Raw genomic sequence first — 20,935 nt, forward strand, 5'->3', positions numbered from 1 at the left:
GTTTTTAAAACTGATTTTAAGATATTCTTTAAAAAAAAATTGGTCACCTTCTGAGAAAGACAGGGAGGTTACCAATTAAATAAAAAGAAATATTCAAGAATCTATCCTGCCTTTCCTGAAGATCATAATCAAAATAGATAACTAGATCACTGAAGTTGACTTTTGTCCTGAGAGTCTGTCAAAGAAGATAAATAACCTTATAGAATAGAGAAAATGATATACAAGAAATTTCAGATGAGTAAGTAAACGAGGAATTTCATATACCTATGAAAAATGCACAATTCAATGAATTATCATGGTAATAGAAATTAATATTGGAAAACATACTGTCCCACTTCCATTCTTTGGACAGATACATAAAAGTAGTGAAAATGGGGAAAAAAGTGTTTACAAAAATGGGGAGCAATAAATAATGAACTCTTATTTATTGCCGGTAAGAATATAAATTTGACACAATCACCCTGTAAAGCAATCTGACATTTCCTAGTAAGGCTCAACGTATGTGTGCTTTGCTTTGAGAGATTGTCATGATACTTCTAGGTATACACTGCAGAGGCTCTTATACATGTATATCCAGAGATATGTTCAAGATGGTTTAAGCAACAAAATTCACAATATCCAAACACTGAAGTCAACTCCAGTACCCATTAACAATAGAATAAACAAATAAGTGTGTGTATCCATAACTAGAATACTAGACCTTGGTAAGCTAATGAGTACATCTAAACCCATCAACATGGATGAACTTCAAAAACCTAATTTTTTTTTAAGATTTTATTTATTTATTTGACAGAGAGAGACACAGCGAGAGAGGGAACACAAGCAGGGGGAGTGGGAGAGGGAGAAGCAGGCTTCCCGCTGAGCAGGGAGCCTGATGTGGGGCTCAATCCCAGGACCCTGGGAACACGACCTGAGCCGAAGGCAGACGCTTAACGACTGAGCCACCCAGGCACACCCAAAAACCTAATATTTAAGAGAAAGGAGCACACCACATAACAACAAAAACTACATGATTCCATTTGTATAAAGTGCAAAACCCAGCAATATATTGTTTGTGAATGCCTATCTTGATGCTTAAAGCTCTAAAAAGAGAAAAAGGCAACAATTTTTACATAATTTATGATCATGGTAAACTCTCAGAGTGGAATGTGTTCAGAGAGAGGCACACAAAGTTATGGAGATATTCTATTTTTTAGACTGGTGGAACAAATTCATTTTATTATTTTCCTTAAACTGTGCATGTGTGAGTATGTGTGTATAATTACAGATTTTTCTCTATCTCTATCTATCTCTGTATATCTACATTTATCTCTATATTATTGTTATGACTTCACCCGGTTATACGGAGTATTCCTTTCCTTTTTCCGGTTCATGGAAACATTTAAGAAAATCTTTGTACGTATTTTACCCAACAACTTTTTTTGTTTAGGTGGGTGGGGATGGATTGGCCACTTTTGTAATGCTGTATGGATTAGGTGATTTAATCCTCATAAGGATGTTTCTTGGAGAGTACTATCATTACCCCCATCTTAAGGAAATTTAGGCACGGAACAATTACTTGTTCAAGGTAAGTGGTAAATTACCTTGTGCAATTGTGCAATATACACTTCATTTACACTTTTATTTTTTTAACCAGTTCACTGTATTGCTAGTAAAAGTAACACTCAGGGCACCTGGGTGGCTCAGTGGGTTAAGCCCACTGCCTTCGGCTCAGGTCATGACCTCAGGGTCCTGGGATCAAGTCCCAAGAGGCTCCCTGCTCAGCAGGGAGTCAGCTTCTCCCTCTCCTGCCATGCCCCCGACTTGTGCGCTCTCTCTCAAATAAATAACATCTTTAAAAAAAACCTGTACACTCAAACAAAATGACCACACAGAAAAACTTGTAATCATTCCTCTTTGCCTAAAAAATGAAATACAAACTCTCTACTCTTGAATTCAGAATCCATTGTAACATTTTTAATCCACATTTTTAGACTTCCAATGTTTTTTCAAGCCATTTGAATAATGTTGTTCCTCTTAAGCATGCTCCTTATTCCCCCTCTCCTCACAACTCTCCAATCTTTGTTCACCATGCTTGCTCTTCAGAGGATACTTTCTTCTTCCCTATTGTCAAGAGCCAAAACTAAATCATGCACCCACCCTCTGAAATGCCATTTTCTCATAAACATCACCATCAATTTCTTTCTTCAGATGGCCCTTTTCCTGTCTCCTCTATGCCATATTTTCTGATTGCCCCATTTAGATAGTCTCTCTCCTTTCTCTTAGTTCACATAAAACTTTGATTTATCTCTGTTGGAATTTAGCATGATTCAGGGGATTGTGCAAGGTATTTCTTCAATGTTCATCACAAACTGGTAGAGTTAAAAGTGAAACATTTCTGCTGACATACCAGAGGCATTGGTCCAAACTGGAAGGCTTCAGACCCTGAGAAAAGATGGAAGTTGTTCTCCTTTGGTTTAGGAAGTAACCCATGGCTAAAAACAATCAAACAGACTGATACCAAAAATCACACAGAGTAAGTCATATTACGTCTCATCGTTGTAGTCCCTAATGCCTTCGTGTATATGACGCTGCCTTGGTATGCTAATATATAAATGTAGATGGTGTTTTATAAGAGTTCATGCTAGTTTAATAGAGACTTAGAGATAATAATAAATAAGGTATGTAGTAAATAAGGGCATGCATTTTTGTTCAGAAGGAACGGTCCTTGGACCAGCAGCAACATCATCGAGTAGAAGCATATAAGTAACGCTCCACTTCAGACCTCCTGTACCATACTCAGCTTTTGAACAAGGATCCCAAGTGCTCTGTATACACAAGCGACTTTGAGAAGCTCTGGGCCCAGGTCACATGCTCTGTTGTTTATGTTATAGTTAGATAGGCATTTAATCAGTCAAAAACCTATATGTAATACTTTTTGTACTTATTTAATGGTATGGAAGTCATTAAAGAGCTGAAAGTATACTTGACTTGTTTCTACGTGATCCATGTTATCAATGAATCCTGACTGAGAATGTCGCAATTTCATAACCATTCTGTTTATCTGCAACAGAAATCTCTTAAAATAGACCTGGGTAGAAATGTAATTTGTTTCTGGGTTTATTGACAGTCACATGACTTTAGGCAAGCCATGATAAAATGTATCTGGTAATATTTTCTTAAATTTTCATTCTTTACTTCCTCTATTGGTCATACAGTCATATTGAGCATTGTGCTAGTTCAGAGACCACAACTTCTTTTTTTTATGTCCTCTAGCATGGTACAGATTTAGTTATGAGATGTGCAGAATAGCTGTTGATCTGGGATGCAAGCTAGGAGGCTTCGTAAGCTTTAATTAATAAGTCTTCCCTCATCCCCTCAGTGATTTCACATCAGCTCTGTGTCTAAGCTGAAGCAATGGAAATCATTCCACAGACATTCAAGGACGAGCCCTCGTTTCAATTCTATTATTTAATTCCATGAATGTGATGTATAACTTTTCAAGAGAATGAACGATGATTTTAGATGATTCATTAGGTATCCAGATTCCATTACACGATCTTGTTAACAAAATATCAAACAGCCAGGATGAGGCTCAATTATTTAGAAACCAAAATGAACGTGTATAATCAGAATAATATTCATAGTGATCACATCTTAATTAAAATATATTTATCTTAGATATCTATTTCATTTCTTTTTAGTATAATTTTCATCAGTAGCATAGAAACTGTAGTAGGTGACAATTTCAAAGTGTTTATAATTTTGGACATTGAACAGAAGCAAGAAGGGTTTCTTTGTGACATTTTTAATGGCTTTATCATGATCCTTCAGTATTAGGCACTGTAAATGTACTTTAAAGTCTATGGTCATTATTCAAGATTATTTTAACTGTGTCACAAAGGTTTGAATCTAGATAACCTTATAAAGAGGATTTATTTTTAGCATCACTGAATAAAGTAAAACACATAAGCACCTTAATTATTTTCAGTAAATGAAAGTTTACATATAAAGTTTATATAAAGTTTACATATAAGAAATTATATGGAGGATAATATATTAAAAGGTAATTTATCTCACTTTGCAAAGTAAACTAAATACAATTTATTGTAACTGAATTTGATGAGAATTTAATGTTAGAAAGAATGCACATACTTTTAATGTGCTTATTTGTAACTATTATTCTTTTGGAACTATATTTCAAAGATTATTTATTTGAGAGAAAGAGAGAGAGAGAAGTGGGGAGGGGCAGAGGGAATCTCAAGCAGAATATTAAGTTGGCTTCGTGCTCAGCGTGGCGCCCCATACGGGGCTCGATCCCATGACCCTGAGATCATGGCCTGAGCGGAAATCATTAGTTGGACCCTTTAACTGACTGAGCCACCCAGGTGTCCCTTTTGGAACTATTAATAATGTAAACAAATACATGCTTGCATTATCTGTTTGACATAATTTATATTGGAAAGAAAAATCATCAGCAGATAATATAAAATAATTTCTACAAAATGAATAATTACATAATTTTAAAATTCTGGAGAGAAAAATAAAGATTGCATTTTCTAAAGAAATTGCCACTTGTAATTTTTTTTTCAGTTCTCCCTGACCTCTATGCCTGAGATTTTGAAATAAAGGTGATTTATGGTGAAAATAAGTTTGAGGAAGCCAAGAATTTTCACTTGCTCTGTAATCCTGCATTACTAAATAAATCAGCAACCTTTATTCTTCAGTGGTTAACAATGTATTATTTTCGCTTTACCATGCACAGGGAATGCACTATACTCTTCCAAGGTCATTGTTAGTACCATGCTATAGATGCATTTGTTAGAAGCTGCTCTAAGGTTAATTACCAAGTGACAAGTCCAAAGCCAATATAAACTATTTACTTTTGGCTACAGAAGGTGAACCAAAGTTTCGTTCCAGATCTAGTAACTTTATATTTCGATGTATTACCCTTCTGATTCCAAATTGATCTCCATTACGTTGAATACTTCCAGTATTCATAAGCTTACCTCCTGAGATAAAACACAGGGGAATATTTCATAAACTGGATGGTGCTATCAATGACTGGTACCGTATCCCTACTCTTCTTACGATACAGTTAGCAGTTTGTGGAACAGGGAATCATGAGAACAGAGATGACACAAGGTTTGAGAACTGAGTCCTGGATTCTTCAAATACTTAGAATTTGGGTTGATGATGAAAACCCATAAATGAGAAGAGGAAGACTAGCTCATGAAATAAGAAACCTAATGGCTAACAGTCCTTCTGAAGGAGCCCACACAATGACCCTTCTACAGAGGCATGCTGAGAGCACCACTAGGACAAAAGTCATCTGAACACACATTTAACGATCTTTGTTGTCACTTACAGTTACTCAGCTAAAATAAAATTATTTTTAAAACTGCTAACCACACTATATAACATTATATGAGCCATAATGAATATGACAATAGAAATTATCTCGAACAACTGGAAGACTGAAAATCACCCTACTCTCCTTGAATGTATTGTATCTGAATCAATTGTGGTCAAATTCATTTTGCCTGAGTTATCGGTGTAAACCATTATATCAAAATGAATTTAGTCACAGGTTACATATTCTTTGTTTTTTTTAAATGAAACTGAAATTATATTATCACATGAGAATTGCAAGCAATGCTACTATCCCAAAACTACACAGGAAATGGTTTTGCGACAACCTGTTTTTTAGTGGCATTCTGGGTTGTTTTTCATTTGAAACTATCAGAATTGGAGGGTATTAGAATAGTCAAGTAGTTGAAAAGTATTGATGATAGTGTCCACAGGTCTGCTCTGCCTGGTTACAAGAACAGAACTTGTTTTTTTTCCACTGGTGTTTAGAACCCGCATCAATGGACTTTGAAAGGAGAGCGAGTGTCAGAGGTGAGACAAAATGAAGGTTCAAAGCCATTTAGATCCTGTAATTCCAGGTTACTAGTGAAATAACCACTCCTACACAAATAAGCCAAATTCAATACAATAAAAAAATACAGAGTAAGTTTCTAGAAGTTTGGGAGTTTTAAATCATCTTACTGAAATAGGAAAATGTTTTCAGTTTCCTAAGAGTAAACACTGCACAGTATAGACGGCTGCTTTTTATAAGAAACATGCCAGCTCTCATTTGATAACTGATAGCCATCAGGTAGTTTTAAAAGCTAAACATTTGTTAAATTATTTGATACCATCAGTGATGAAAACAAAATCATACCTAAAAAGTATATAAATATTTTGATGGTAAAACTTTGCACTTTAAAGTGTATCGATCCCTCTGTTATCTGAAATAAACATGAACAAAAGCAGACAGAACATCAGGTCAGGTGATAATTAGTAAAATATTCATCAACTTTGAAAATTTTCATAAATGGAGCAAAATCTAATTTGCAGAACACAATATTAGTATTATTTCATGTAATCGTATATATATGGCTATAAATACATACATACACGTATGTGTAACTATTTTTATTTTTATTTTTTTTTTATTTTTTTTTTTTTTGTGTAACTATTTTTAATGAGACATTTTTGAGGTGACAAATGAACTGTATTCTAGTTACATTTTTTTTTTTAAGATTTCATTTATTTATTTGAGAGAGAGAATGAGAGAGAGAGAGAAAGAGAGCACATGAGAGGGGGGAGGGTCAGAGGGAGAAGCAGACTCCCCGCTGAGCAGGGAACCCGATGTGGGACTCGATCCCGGGACTCCAGGATCATGACCTGAGCTGAAGGCAGTCGCTCAACCAACTGAGCCACCCAGGCGCCCGCGTTTTTGTTTTTTTTTTTTTTTTATAAAGAATAACATCAGTGTACAGAAGAAATAGTAGTGCATTTCAAGTTCTTTACACAAACAACACCAGGTAAACTTGCTAGAGCACATGAGTTTTAAGTCATTAAGACCATCCAAAACTATGTCTTAGCTTGCTTTAGCAATATATCAAATGAGCCAAACACATGGAAAATATAGTGCTTTATAAAAACAGAAATGTGACCTATGCTTTGCTACTTTCTCTGTCCCTGTTTATTTCAGCCTACTATCCACGGTGGTTTCCTAACCACTTATTAAAAATTGAAAGGTAACAGCTATAAACTCTGAGAAACATGAGAAGCAACCCACTTACAGCAGGTGTGGATTTTTTTAAATGTTTGCCTGGAGTTGCTGAAAACCATCTAAATCTTAAATCTCTCCAATTCTGATGGATAGTTCCTTGTACCACACCTGTCCATATCAGTAATAATTGAAAACAGGATTTTGAAGTAAAAATGCATTCTTGCCACCTTGACAAGTATGGTTTTGTGAGAAAATTATTAGTAGCTAAATATCCTCCACTGTCTCTACTTCTCTTGTGAAATAAAACAAGAGTTATCTATTAATACATAATGAGTTCTTGAGCTTATAAATAAATCCAAGAGTGAAAAAAATCCCTATAAAAATGCTAATTCTATACTTACACACACACATAATTTATAGATGAAATTTCAACCTAAACTATTTATATCAATGTTTATTCCTTAAAACCCTAATATTCAAATGGCAATGAAATTATGATACATATAAATACTCAAGAAAAAATGAAAATGAAAGATTAACTAATATTAACCTAATAGATAACTATCATAATTCCAAAATACAATGGAGGACATTTCAACTCTTAGTAAGAATAATTTTTTTTTTCTAGAAAACCCTTTTATTTGCATTTTCTACTTCTTCCCTTTTTATTGTTTTGGCCTAAACAGCAAAATATAGAAAACAGAAGAATCAATCTGATAAACTATATTAATACCAATAATAAAACACATATCCTTACCTGCTCCTACACAAGTAGAAGATACTTAATTGTCACTAGGAAATTGCATTAATACATCAAGAAATTTTTGCGGCCTTTTGTTCAATTGCTGCTCCAGTGTATTAAACCCCACCTATTTACTTTCTCTTTGTGTCTAACAGGAAAACATATTTCTTTATATTAATTGCCCTTTGGATTTTGCACCTCTGTGGCTTTCATTCCTTTAAACACAAAACAAGATCCTAGAAAGAATGGGGTATTGATGCTTGAAGCATGTGTAGTGTTCTAAATTTACTACAAGAAGTGAAAAGTAAATGAATTCTTCTCCCACCAAAGTCATGAAAGGAAATGTCTAACAGTTCCAAAGCAGCCCTTTGTGATCTAGAGGGAGACTATCCGACCAGCCTCCAGATAGGGCTGCACACGTCCAGAAAATTACTTTATAAAGTAATCACCTTTGGGTATGACCTCAGATAAATGAAGAGCTGAAAGTTAGCTGCCCTGGGTACATTAACTTGCACACTGCTTTCTCAGTTGATAGCTTTGTTTGTCTTGCCCATGTGAACATCTGCATGTGCGTAACAAGGAAGAGCCAATATTCCTCATTTTGTAAAGTGAAGAAAAGAAAATGAAATTCATCTGGTGATTTGTTGTTGTTGTCATTTGGAAGTTCCATCTTGTGTGGTGGTGACCAGTCCAGCAATACTGGAAATGGTTTTCAAACCCATACAATCAAAATGAGGCTAATAATTGGTGAGAGTTTTTGGGAAGAATGAATTCATAAGAGTTAAATCCAAGTAGTTTTTCATTATAAATAACCCCATATTTAACCAATTTTTTTGTAATTAAACTATGATGAAAACCTAGTAAGATATCTCTTACAGAATGGCGCAATATAATGAAGTTGCTGAATTTGATTATTTAGTAGAGTTTACCCATCCTGATTTCACATTATTTACCAATATACATCTAATAGCCACCCTGCTAGTTATTTCAAGCCCTGAGGATTATCCGACTTTAAAACCTTTAATTCTCAGAACTGGTCATTCACAAATCTTTCACAGAAAAAAAAAAAGTCATTTCCATTGAAAGCCATTAGTTAAAAATAAACAACACCCCCAAGAATACATGTCCTGAATAACTGAAAATGGGTCCGTTGTCCTTTCCAATTCCTTTTGCCTGCTTCTGAACTCACTGCCCTTATTCCTTTGCAATCATAGTAATAATTATCCTCAATTATACTTCAAAATTCATTCTTTAGAAGTGGTGTTGGAATCATACACTTACAGTCTGTGATTTTTAGTGTCCTCTTGACTTCTCCACTTCCTGATCCACCACAACCATCTTCATCATCACAGTCCCCGCTGACCTGTTCAACCATGCCGCCGCCGCTGCCCATCTGGAGCTCCCACTTGTTGGGTTTGGGTGACCTACCCTGTAACAACTAAATATGGATACCAAAAACATTTATTAATAGCAAACTCAAATCACCTGAGGAAGCTATTCAGAAACATATGTAGAAATTAGAATTATTTTCTTATGTGGATCTACTGTTTTGGTGAGAACACCTGACCAAATCAAGTCTGTAATAAAAATTAAAACTACCAAAATAAGAGTAAGTAATGGTCAAAGTCTTACAGCTATGCAGATCTACAGTCTGCATATAAACTCAGTGATCAAGCTTGGGTTGAGGCTTTGGAAAGCAAATAAGCCAGGCCTTCTTGCTCATGGATAGTTTGGCTGGAGATTCCTTTCGTTCTGAATTAACATGTTTAAGCATGGTAAATCAAATTTCAATACAACACAACTCCCTTTGCAGTATGTTGGCAGTACTATTGTGCTGTGTTGTAAGCCAACAATCCAAAATTTCTCAAAACAGAGTAATGTTCTTCAAGAAACATTTCCGCTAAAAGAATGAAGAATTTTGGACATACACATTTATAGCTTTAAACTTTCTTGGATCAGATGCATCGTCCAATGCATATGGCACAGAACTGAACCTTGGAACAAAAGGTTTAGATCCTACTTCCATTTCTACAAATCACTTAAGAAATTTAACCAACTTCTTGGTTCTTTGTTCTCAAGCATTTCATTTACCTACATGAGCAAAATAGATGGGAATAGCCATTTTCCCCTACAGCACAAAAGTACTGGTAATATTTTTGAATAATATTGGAAATACCTGAACTCCTTTTCAAGAAGGTGATTTTATGAATAATAGAATATTTCACTTAAAGCTAAATCTGCGTAAAATGATTCAATAGGTGACATATACCCCTGTAAGGCAGTTTTGGAGAACACATGACCAAACATGAGCACTAGAGGGTACTGCTATATTATGAATGAGATGTACCCCTGCTGAACACTTAATTTTTCAGGGTGCTTTATGAAAGTATTAGGGTTGTTACTTCTAAGAGATTGTCTAGATAATAGTGTGGATTAGCAGACAATAATGAAACACACAGCCCAAGGATAATACTTCAAATTGAAAAACATAGGGTGAAATATCCTCAGTATAATTAAGATGAACATGTTTAGCATTTAAAGAACACTTACATTAAAGCAACTGGACTTTGACAATTTATAAGCTTTCAAAATTAAAAATACAATTAGGTCATAAATTGTGAAATAATACAACTCTTTTTTTTAATTTAAAAAAATTTTAAAGATTTTATTTATTTATTTGAGAAAGAGCGAGCACAAGAGGGGGAGAGGGGCAGAGGGAGAGAGAGGGAGAAGCAGACTGCTCGCTGAGCAGGGAGCCTGATGCGGGGCTCGATCCCAGGACCTGGAGATCCTGACCTGAGCTGAAGGCAGACTCTGAACCAACTGAGCCACCCAGGTACCCCGAAATACTACAATTCTTTAAGATTAATTTTCCCTAACAAAAATGAAATGGTAAAACAATTTGACAATAATTTAAAAATTCTCATCAGAACTTATTTCTATTTATTATCATTTCCTAAATGTGTTACTAGGTGTTAAACTTAAAAAGAAGTCTCCCCTGATTCTCTAGCATATTTCTCCAAACAAGAGTTTAATATTCCACAAGACACCACCTCACTGAGAAGATCATACCCCTGGGAAACAAGCTATCAGATTTTACCTTTTCTTCACTTTTCAGTTTCCCTGCCTCTTTACAATCCTTCTCATTGTTTTCCAAGTCCCTGAACATGTGACATAATCACCGTTTCCTATATCAACTCATCAAAAAATATTCAAAATTCCAACCGACCCATACTTCCAGGTTCCCAATAATCCAATGTCCCTCTAATAGGCTCAGTATCTCTGTGTCCTCTGCATGGAAGTTCTGCCTTACCACGCTCATTTTCTTACTTCTCCATCATCACACACCCACAAATGTTCATTTTCATTCTCACAATTATAATAAAATTTATCTTGCAAATCAACAAAAACCAGCTTTTCACAGCAAGATCCTTATTCAAATCCCACTTTTTTGGACTGAACTATTCTGATTCCTTCTTACTCTGGTCATCTTTCTCCTCACATTTCCAAGAAAGTAAAGATAAATGTTTCCATGAATAACGGAAACCTCTGTTCTTCCTTCGTAGTCTCTTTCTGGGAATCCATCTTAACAGATTGTGCTCTCACCTGTATACAAATTACACCCAAGTCTTTATCTCCAGCTCTTCCTACAATACTTCATCTCTAAGCAGTGATTGGATCTAAAAATGTACTCTACCGCTTTGGATCTTAAAGTAAACTTTCATCTCCACTATTCATGTATCATTACAAATTCTCTTCTCAACCCCTTATTGCAGGGGATGTCAGTCTCTCCACATACTACCACCATATTATTTCCTCCAGATCAGTACTTTCACCATGTCCTTTCTCTGCCTTAATGCTCCTTGTGACTCTTAACTGTCAAAAACTGCTCGTTCGCAACATGGGTCCAGAGGAGAAATATCACTAGAGACAGACAAATCGCAGAAAGAGATCCTATGGCAAAATGTTTGTGAAATCCCTACTATGGTCCCCCTTCTTGATATCCGCAAACTGAAGGCTCCTGAGAAACCTCACAGTAAGCAATCTTGTTGAATATTTGAGCGTCACCTCACATTTTCCAAATTTACATAAGCAAATTACCCCTTCCCCTCACTCAACACCCACTGACATGCGTTTGGAAATGAGGTCTAGAAAATAAAGTTCAAATTTTTGCTGCAGTCAAATTTGTGTTTTTGTTTTTGTTAATTATGTCTAAACACAGTCCCCCAACACCCAGATTCTGCCCCAGCGCAGTCAGTTTGCTTTTCACACGGAAATTGTGTGAATTTATAGGTCTATAATTTTGTTTGTGCTTGTTTTATACTCTTCTCATTTCCAACTCTTGTTTTTCTTCCACATAGAATCCCCCCTTTCCTCTATTTCAACTCATCATATTATACTTAAACCTCAAGTTCAAACTCAAATAACGCTTGTCCCACTCCAAACGTATTTCTCGGATCTTTTACATCTATGTGTCCCATTCATAGGCACTTAATTAAGTTTTCTGAGCATATGCCATGCCTTCCTGATTAATGGTAAGTCTCTCAAAGACGAGACCACGATTTCATCATTTTTATACTCCCAATCATGACTAGAGGGATTCCCACATTATAGATCCTAAATAAGCTTGACTTCATTTGAAATTTGAAAATAATTTATTAAATTTACTCTGTCTTCCATGTCCTTTATATCTAATTTAGTAAAGTGCTTTCACTTTTACTCTAATCTTCAAAGGCCATGATATTCTAGAATAGCTTTTGGATTCATACTTATTGACTGATAGATGAATTCACTTATTTATTCAATGACATTAATTGAATACATATTATGCAAACACATATATATTTTGAAGGATATAATTCACATCACAGGAGAAGACGTAGTCTTAGTTCTTAAAAAGTACTCAGTATATATTTCTTATTTCAAAGTTGGCCTTCATGAATATGCAATAGGTAAAATAAATATAAAGGAAATAATGTGAAAATCAGGAAAAGAAAAACAGACTAAAGGTTTAGTTTTGTGATCTTGCTAACTTATTTTTCTTTTTAATTTTAGAAAGAAGTTAATCTCATTCCTGGGCTCCTGGAAGCATCTAAAAGTTGTTTAAACAAAAAATTAACATTGAAGGATAATGCCAAGAAATACTTCCCCAAAATATTTGTTTGCCATCGATAAACTAGATTTAAAAAAGGGTATTCCAACTACATTTTTAAATGAATATCTAGGAATAGGAATCTAGTGTCAAAACCTTATGTATATAAAATATTCATTTTTTTTCTAGAGTAGGCAGGGAACTTTAACTTTATGATTTGGGTCACTAGGCAATGAAATCATCCCCTGTTCTTTCCCAGGGAATCAGCTCTTTACAAAGAGGAGCCTTACCCACATGTCTTTAAGTAAAACAAAGTAATTTCCACATGTGCACATTTAAAGTAACGTACACAAATAAAATGACCCTACAGAATGATAATGAAGCCAATTTTTATAAATGACATATGAATATCAATCATATTTCAGTAGATATACTCATACCACATACTGTATCAAATCTCTCTTCATTTTGTCACATACGTGGATAGTTATTCCATAGGCTCATAAAATATAGAACTTATTATAAGCATTTTTCAAAATTTACAATGTTAAAAAATTTAACATTACTTCGCTGGGTCTACATTCTCTGTAACTTTAAGAGAAGAAGGTCTATTTGGAAGGCTTTGAGACTATTATGTGGGCTTAATAAAGCACTAGCATATTATGAGTGCTCAGTAATGATTAGTTATTTGGATCATTATTATCATTATAACCAGTAGGAACTGATACCAGTACCCCGATTCTGTCTTTGAAAAAGGGAACCCATGTGGGGGTAAAAATGTTTCCCTTCATCCTCATCCTGTCTTGGCTCTATCTGAGTCTGCCCAACTGTCAAGATGGCAGCATTCCGAACCCTTGAACCTATTCTCTAGTCATGAAAGGGAGAAAGTCGATCAATACATACATATTCATAGAACATTTACAACAGAGGAAAGGGCACGATTTTGAGCCCCAGACATACATTAATTGTGTGCCTTTAAGCAAATCACTTAAGCCCATTAAAACTTATTTTATTTTACTGAATGCGAGGGAAAGCACTTTGTATAGCATAAGGCACTCCACTCATTTGCAGTGTCCTGTGCAAGACGCTGCACCCATAAAATTGAGAAGTAAAGTCAGGACAGTGAAAAAACCTACAACTTTTAGGGTGTTCCCCTTTCCTCAATGCCATGCATTTGTGCAGTCAGCTGATTAGCCAAAAATAGTTCTGATGACTGATGCTTCCCGCTTATGTTTAATTGGTTTAGGAAGCTCATTAGGTATGCTATCTTGGAGGATAAGTTCGGTGGGTAGAATATCTGATGACTCTAAGGCAAATATATTTCTTTCAGCTGGAGAATTAATCTCTCAATAGACTCAATTTGCTTTTTACTAACAGTCTGGCAATATCCCACAGCTGCAATATCCTTTCAAACACAATAAAATCTGGCTATAGATGGTTCACATACATGTTTGCTATGAAAGAGAAACGTATTCATCAAAAATTTCCAAACGTGACAGCAATGGAATGTGCCTCAAAATCCTACACATAGTGAGGCATCTTTAAAATATTTCTTCATCCCCTTACAACCATTTACACAGATATACAAGAAGTACATATGTGTTTAGAAATTATTAGTCATCAGATACATGCCTCTAGTCATCTATTCAAATGTAGACAGAGTAAAATCTGCTGTTTTGTGATTGTAGCCTATCGATGAGAATATACAGGTGAAAATTAAATGTTGACAGAAAAATTTCAAACCAGAGAATGGAAGATACAGAAAAAAAAGTATACAATTATACTTCCAATTCATCATTAATAAGACCTCTCTAAAGATACATTTTAAGTATAGATTGAAAAAAAATCCCTTTGAATATATACATGCAAATATATACATATATATGAATTTAATTTTATTATAAAGCAGTTGGTATCTGCACTTCCCATGCAGTTTAAATGAAACTTACAGAGAAACGTATGGGAAATAGGAAAACAACGGAAGCTCATAACATTTTAAAATTGGAACTCTGATTCAAAATTCCTCATGATGTATTTTTAAAGTTATCTCTGTTGCATATTTCAAATGAGAACTTAAAAAAAAAAAACTCCTTATATAATGCACTCTCATCTGTTTTTGCAACTTAACTTCCCTTGCCCCAAACTTCCAACTCTGCTCCTCTCTAGACCCCCACCTGTTCCATCCTTTCTTCACCTCCCTTAGTAACACTATTACAATCATATTTTACAAATCTTTTTACACCAAACTTTCCCACTCTTTCTCTTTCACATTTAAAAAAATATTTTAGGTTCAGACAATTTAACCACAGATCTCCAGATTCATATTTTCAAAAGCACTGAAACCATAACAGACTATTCTACCCAAAAATCCAAACACATTTTACAATATGTCATGTTATGTTACGTTGACCAGACACAGAAGTCATTTCTGTAGGGTTTCTTGTCAGTGTTTGCTTTAAGTTTGAGCTTTAAGATCTCGGCTTCTCTTGCACCAGTAATTTGAAAGGTCACTGTTCTGTTGGCATTTAGTTTATGCAAGGCAGTCTGGCAATTTATAAAAGTCTTGTGATTTTGTAAATAGAATACTGAACTTAGAAAAGGCCTACTACATTCACTACCTGGCCTCTAATGCTGCAAAAAAATCATTTTTTTTCTTGTTTCTATAAGAAAATTCTGCATGTCTCCTTTCCACTGTGCCTGAGCTTACCTCCAACTCAGAATATGGCTGGTTCCATCTTCTGAGCTGTTGTACCAAAAGTGACCAGATATGTTTATAATTAATGTGTGTTCCACTCCAAACTCTACGCTTGACCTCACAGGATGGTTTAAACTAAAAACTAATGAGTAAGTGCAGGAATGAAATGGAAGTAGGTATGCAAACACAACCTCAGAAAGAACTCAGAAAAATTGGGAGACACTTTTTTTTTTCCAAAACAGGACGTGTGCACACCAAATGTTAGCAATTCTCAAATGGCTTTTGTGAAACATCTGTGTGAAAACACTCTAAGGACCTGGAAAGAATTGGTGAAAAAGCAAAAAACCTTTCTTACAAGACAACCTCAGAGTTAATGTTGGAATATTCCATAAAAACATCGGAGCCTTCTACCAAAACATCCATGCTGAGTTAGCTGGACAGATACAGATCATGACTGCAATAAGGAAGAAACAAGGACACTTTGTGACAAGCAGTGTGTAATGACCCTGTGGCAGGAGAATGGGAGAAGGGGAGGAGAATGGAGCCTGTAAGTAAACTGAAAACGTGAGATACTCAATGAACTAAGTAGATGAGTAATGCAAGTTCTTGAAGTCAGACATTTCATGAGGCCTAACATTTATACTCCCCCCACCGCCACCCCTGAAAAAGGTGAGAATTATTTTCTTGATGCCACTATTTTACTTCCCAGCTTATTTATTAATTTTCTAAGTCGTTATTACATAGTAACCTACAGAGATACACAAATTACACTCCATATTGTCACTCACACATATTATAGGACAGAAACTATCCAGATTTCTAGCCGTTCCAGGTTAGTCTATGATTAAACTTAAAGGACATCTTAAACCAGTACAATCAGATATTAAATAATCTCATTATTTCATGTTTCTTGGGTGAAGAGTAAATTTGCATTATTTGTGATGTGTTTTATCATTGGGAAGTAATTTGTTAACATGCTGAAAGCCTATATCTCTGTAACTAGGTCTTCATACGGGTGAAAAAATATTTAAATTCCCACCCAGGTGATATAGACTATCATGCATATTTGCCCTAAATGCCCAGTCACTTGGGCCCAGATGGCCTCTGCCTGGTTCGGGTGTCACGGCAAGTAAAGGTATTAGTCACTTACTGCTCAGAACATGCCTAGCCATTTGCCTCATTATCCTGTACCAGCTTCCATGACACTACAGAGCACAACGACCAAATTTCCAAAATCAAAGACAGAACAAAACTGAACATCTGCTCCCCCTGAGCAAACAAGGGAAAGTATTCCAAAACATGAATGGATGGATTGAAGAGGAATTCTAGGTAACTGAACATCAGCTGGTGAATCAGGTTTCTAATGACCACACTCTCTAGAAGGGAAGCAGGACCCAGATTATGAAGGCAGTTTTAACTTTACATGTATTTGCTAGTTAATGATATACTATTAATTTTGCATGTGTTCCTGAGTGTTTGTTTTTCCTCAATTCGTCTGCTAAATTTTGCTTTTTTTTCTCGGCTCAGTCATAAAGAAAATGATTGGCGGTGCCAGCAACTCAGTTATCTCTGCTGACAGAAAGACCATGTCCTTTCTACATGGAATATGGGAATTAGCATTTTCCATTTGTTTAGATTCTCCCTTGCCATTTCATTTTATTATCTTAGTATATTTCTAACAGGACTGTAAGATTTATGCCATTCAACTGATACGTGTCATGGTCACTGTCTTTAATGACTGATCTGTAGAAGACTGATGTGATGAGAAACAGCAAAAGAAAAAAAAATAAAAGGAAGGAAGGAAAAGAGGGAAGGAGGGAAGGAGGGAGGGAGGAAGGAAAACTTTAATCGGGATACATGGGCAAGTGTCAGGGCTCCAGATCAGAAAAGATTTTTATTTGTTAATTCGTCAAAATTTCCATTGCCTTTTTGAAAGAACTGTGATGGATGGCAAATTCATTTAAAACCTCGTTTTGGCAACTAATCTAGATTGCCTTCACTGGCCAGCTCTGCAGATCTCATCCCCAAATGCTCTATTAAAACATTCTAGGAAAGATTCCCCTGAAGTTCCCCCATCTATTAAAGGTTTACTTCCAAGGAGCTCATTCTGATCTCATTTAGTATGACACCCTTGTGTATGCCAGATGGTAACAAGAGTTATAGCCTCACAAATGTCATTCTGATTTTCACCTTTGCAGTGAAATTCCCTTAATCTAGCTTTCTTTACATAAACCATAAAAATACGGACAACGATATGTCAAGTGAGCATTAAGGAAATGTGATTTTGCAAATATTCTAGAAATAATTTGAGAAAATTAGTAAAATTTAAGGTTGTGGTTGTCTTGGGGAGAAGGTAGGCGGGTATTTAACTGGGATTCTAGGCTAAATTCTCCTGTTAACGATTTAAATGTGTGCCTTAAACAAACTCTTTAATCTTGCTGAGCCTAAATGTTTTCGCTGAAAAAAAGGAGGAGGCTGAAACAGTTTCCAAATGTGTCTTACAGCTCTAAAATTTTCAATTCTAACATGTTTCAAGCCATTCTAACATTTGGTTTGGAAACAGGTATTATATTGTCAAGGCTTACTGCAACTCTCCTTGACCTTCATTTCAATTCTATTCCTTCTTCTGATAGATTTAATTTTTGGATTTTTAAAAAGTAGAGTATAAGTTTCTTCTGGGTTGAATTTTGTTCCTGCAAAAATATATTTTGAAGTCCCAAATCCCAGTACCTCTGAACATGACCTTATTTGAAAAGTTTCTTTACAGAGGTAATAAAGTTAGAATGAGATCATGAGGGTGGGCCCTAATCCAATATGGTTAGTGTCCTTATAAAAAGGGGAAATTTGAACACAGGGCCAAACATGAACAGAGTGAAGACTATATGAACAGATAGCAGGAGAATGCACGTGAAGGTGTAGATTGGATGATGCACCTACAAGCCAAAGATGCCACAAAGATTGCCAACAAACGAGCAGGAGCTAGGAGAGAGCACAGAACAGATTCGCAGCCCCCAGAGCGACCCACCCTTGCTGACTCTTTGACTTCAGACTTCTAGCCTCCAGAACTGTGACACGATAAATTTGTTGTGTTAAGCCACTACTTGTGGGATCTTATTACAGTAACCCTTACAAATTAATACAAAGATGCATGCTAAATAGTGCAAAAATCATAAATGTATAACTTCAAGAATTCTTCGGCATGAACTCAGCCCTGTGACCACCATCCTCATGATACAGAACATTACCAGCATTTCAGAAGCCTCTGTTACGCCTCATTTTCTTCTCCTGAATGTAACACAATTTTGACTTCCTCCGCCACAGACTCACTTTTCTGAGGAACTTTATAGGAACATAAGCATGTCTGTGATATTCCAGATGTAGCAGAAATTCATTCTTCTTAATTACTCGATTTTATTCTGTCTTACCAATGAAATGTAACTTAATTTCCCAGTCTGTTGGTGGACAATCATACTATTTGGAGTGTCTGGATTTAAAAATACTGTTGCTGTGTAAATCTTGTAAATGTCTTTTGGTGTAAAAAAAAAAGAAAAAAAAAGCAGTCCTATCTGTTGGGTATATGCCTAAATGGGGAATCGTTAGATCATACAGGTGGGTATCTGTTCAACGAAACCAGCTTTATGTACTTATTTCCCCCTTCTTAATATTATTGTATAATTTACTAAAATAGTATACAGATCTTAAATATACAGTTCAGTGAGTTTTTGCATAGGTATGCACACAAAAATACAACTCAAATTAGAACATATTCCATTACAAGCACCCCAGAAATCTATCATCTCAGCCTGTAGCAACAATCAAAACTCCTATTCTGACCCCCACTTACATAGATTAATTTGCTTATTAATGAATTTCATAAAAAATAGTATCATGCAGTATATATCCTTTCATATATGACTTTATATTCAACATTCTGTTTTAAACATTTATTATATTATTGTGCATGCAAATAGTTCATTCTTTATTGCTGTGTAGGGGTGGAAAAATAGATTTTCTTTCTACCCTTTTAAGTTCTCAACTACAACCCCTGCAACAGAAGACAGATTAACAAGAGAAAAAGCACACAAATTTATTTAAGCTAAGTTTTACATGACACAGGAGCCTTCATTAGGAAGAAGCAGTTAAACCTGGGTATTTTTACGCTAGGTTTGATGAAGAGTGGAAAATCATGGGAAAATGGGATAGGACAAAAGAGGATATGAGCTAAGTGGGGAAAAAGCAAGGCTTGTTCATTCAGATTTCCCTGGGCGGTATCCCTAGTCTTTGGAGATAAGGATAACTCCTCACCTCTGGTATAGGGAGAGCACCTGTCACATGAAACCTGCTTCAGAGGAAGTAGGAAAATCCTTCCTGCACCTGCCCTTCCTCAGATTTCTTCAACTCAAAATATTCTATATGCCATGGTGCCGTATTCTGAGGTTGCACTTACCAAACCCTGCAAATTACAATATAGGTATTCCATTTTATGAATATACAGCACCTTATTTATTTAGCATTAGACCATTCATCTGGTTTTCAAATTTGGGGCTATGATAAATAATGCTAATTGAGTATTTACATGTTTTTTGAATGACTTAAGCATTCATTGACCTTGAGTATATACCCAGGAGTGGAACTGCTGAGACATAGGGCACATTAATATTGATCTTTAATAGACATTGCCAACACAGATTTTCAATATGGTTGTTCAGGTTTAAATTTCCACCAGCAATACATGAGACGGACAGTTATTCCATTCTTTATGCAACACTTGATAGTATTAGTCATTTTAATTTTAGTTATTTTGTGGGGGTGGAGCAGTATTTTAGTGTAGTTTTAATGATTTATTTTTATCTGATTTTGATTTTTTTGCCTTCTCTAATAAAGTGACTTTTTAAGTCATTTGCCCAGGCAAAAATAGATTATCTATATTTTCTAATGGATTTCTAAGAGCTCTTTATAAATTCTAGATATGACACTTATTTTTACATTTCTGCAATATTTTTATTTTTTTCTCTCTCCTTTCTTGCCATTTTTAGATGAATCATTTATTTTATTGTTTCTTAGCCTCCTGTGATACCTTTTCGAATATCCTAGAGATTATAATTGTAATATTTATAGTATAATATTTATTCTAGACTTACTATTCTTTCAATAATACTTTACCACTTCTGCAGCAATGTAAGAAGCTTAGAAAAGTTAACTATTTAGTCACTCCCATTCGTTATCACATTTCAACATATATTATCAATTCCAGAAGACAATTCTTATATTTACCCCTCCTTCTCATGTCTAGTTCCTGGTAAATATTCCTGATAAATTCCTTTTAATATCCTTGTCAGATTCTGGTGCCAATATTTGCTTCCC

General features: G+C 35.2%; 1 protein-coding gene across 8 annotated transcripts in view; it reads right to left on the reverse strand.

Annotated features, from left to right (window-relative positions):
• GPC5 (glypican 5) overlaps positions 1-20,935 on the reverse strand; it is a 1,368,657-nt gene that overhangs the window by 713,202 nt on the left and 634,520 nt on the right. For 6 of the 8 annotated variants that reach the window (XR_013446906.1, XM_078070199.1, XM_078070193.1 and 3 more), the window contains exon 7: positions 9,066-9,222. The exons of the other annotated variants lie outside the window; for them this stretch is intronic. Coding sequence is in view for 5 of the 6 variants with exons in the window: in XM_078070199.1 (XP_077926325.1) it covers positions 9,066-9,222 (157 nt within the window). In the remaining variant the exon portion in view is untranslated. The remainder of the gene's footprint in view (positions 1-9,065; positions 9,223-20,935) is intronic. 8 annotated transcript variants of the gene reach the window in all.

Source organism: Halichoerus grypus, chromosome 4, assembly GCF_964656455.1.
Source record: "Halichoerus grypus chromosome 4, mHalGry1.hap1.1, whole genome shotgun sequence".
NCBI lineage: Eukaryota > Metazoa > Chordata > Mammalia > Carnivora > Phocidae > Halichoerus > Halichoerus grypus.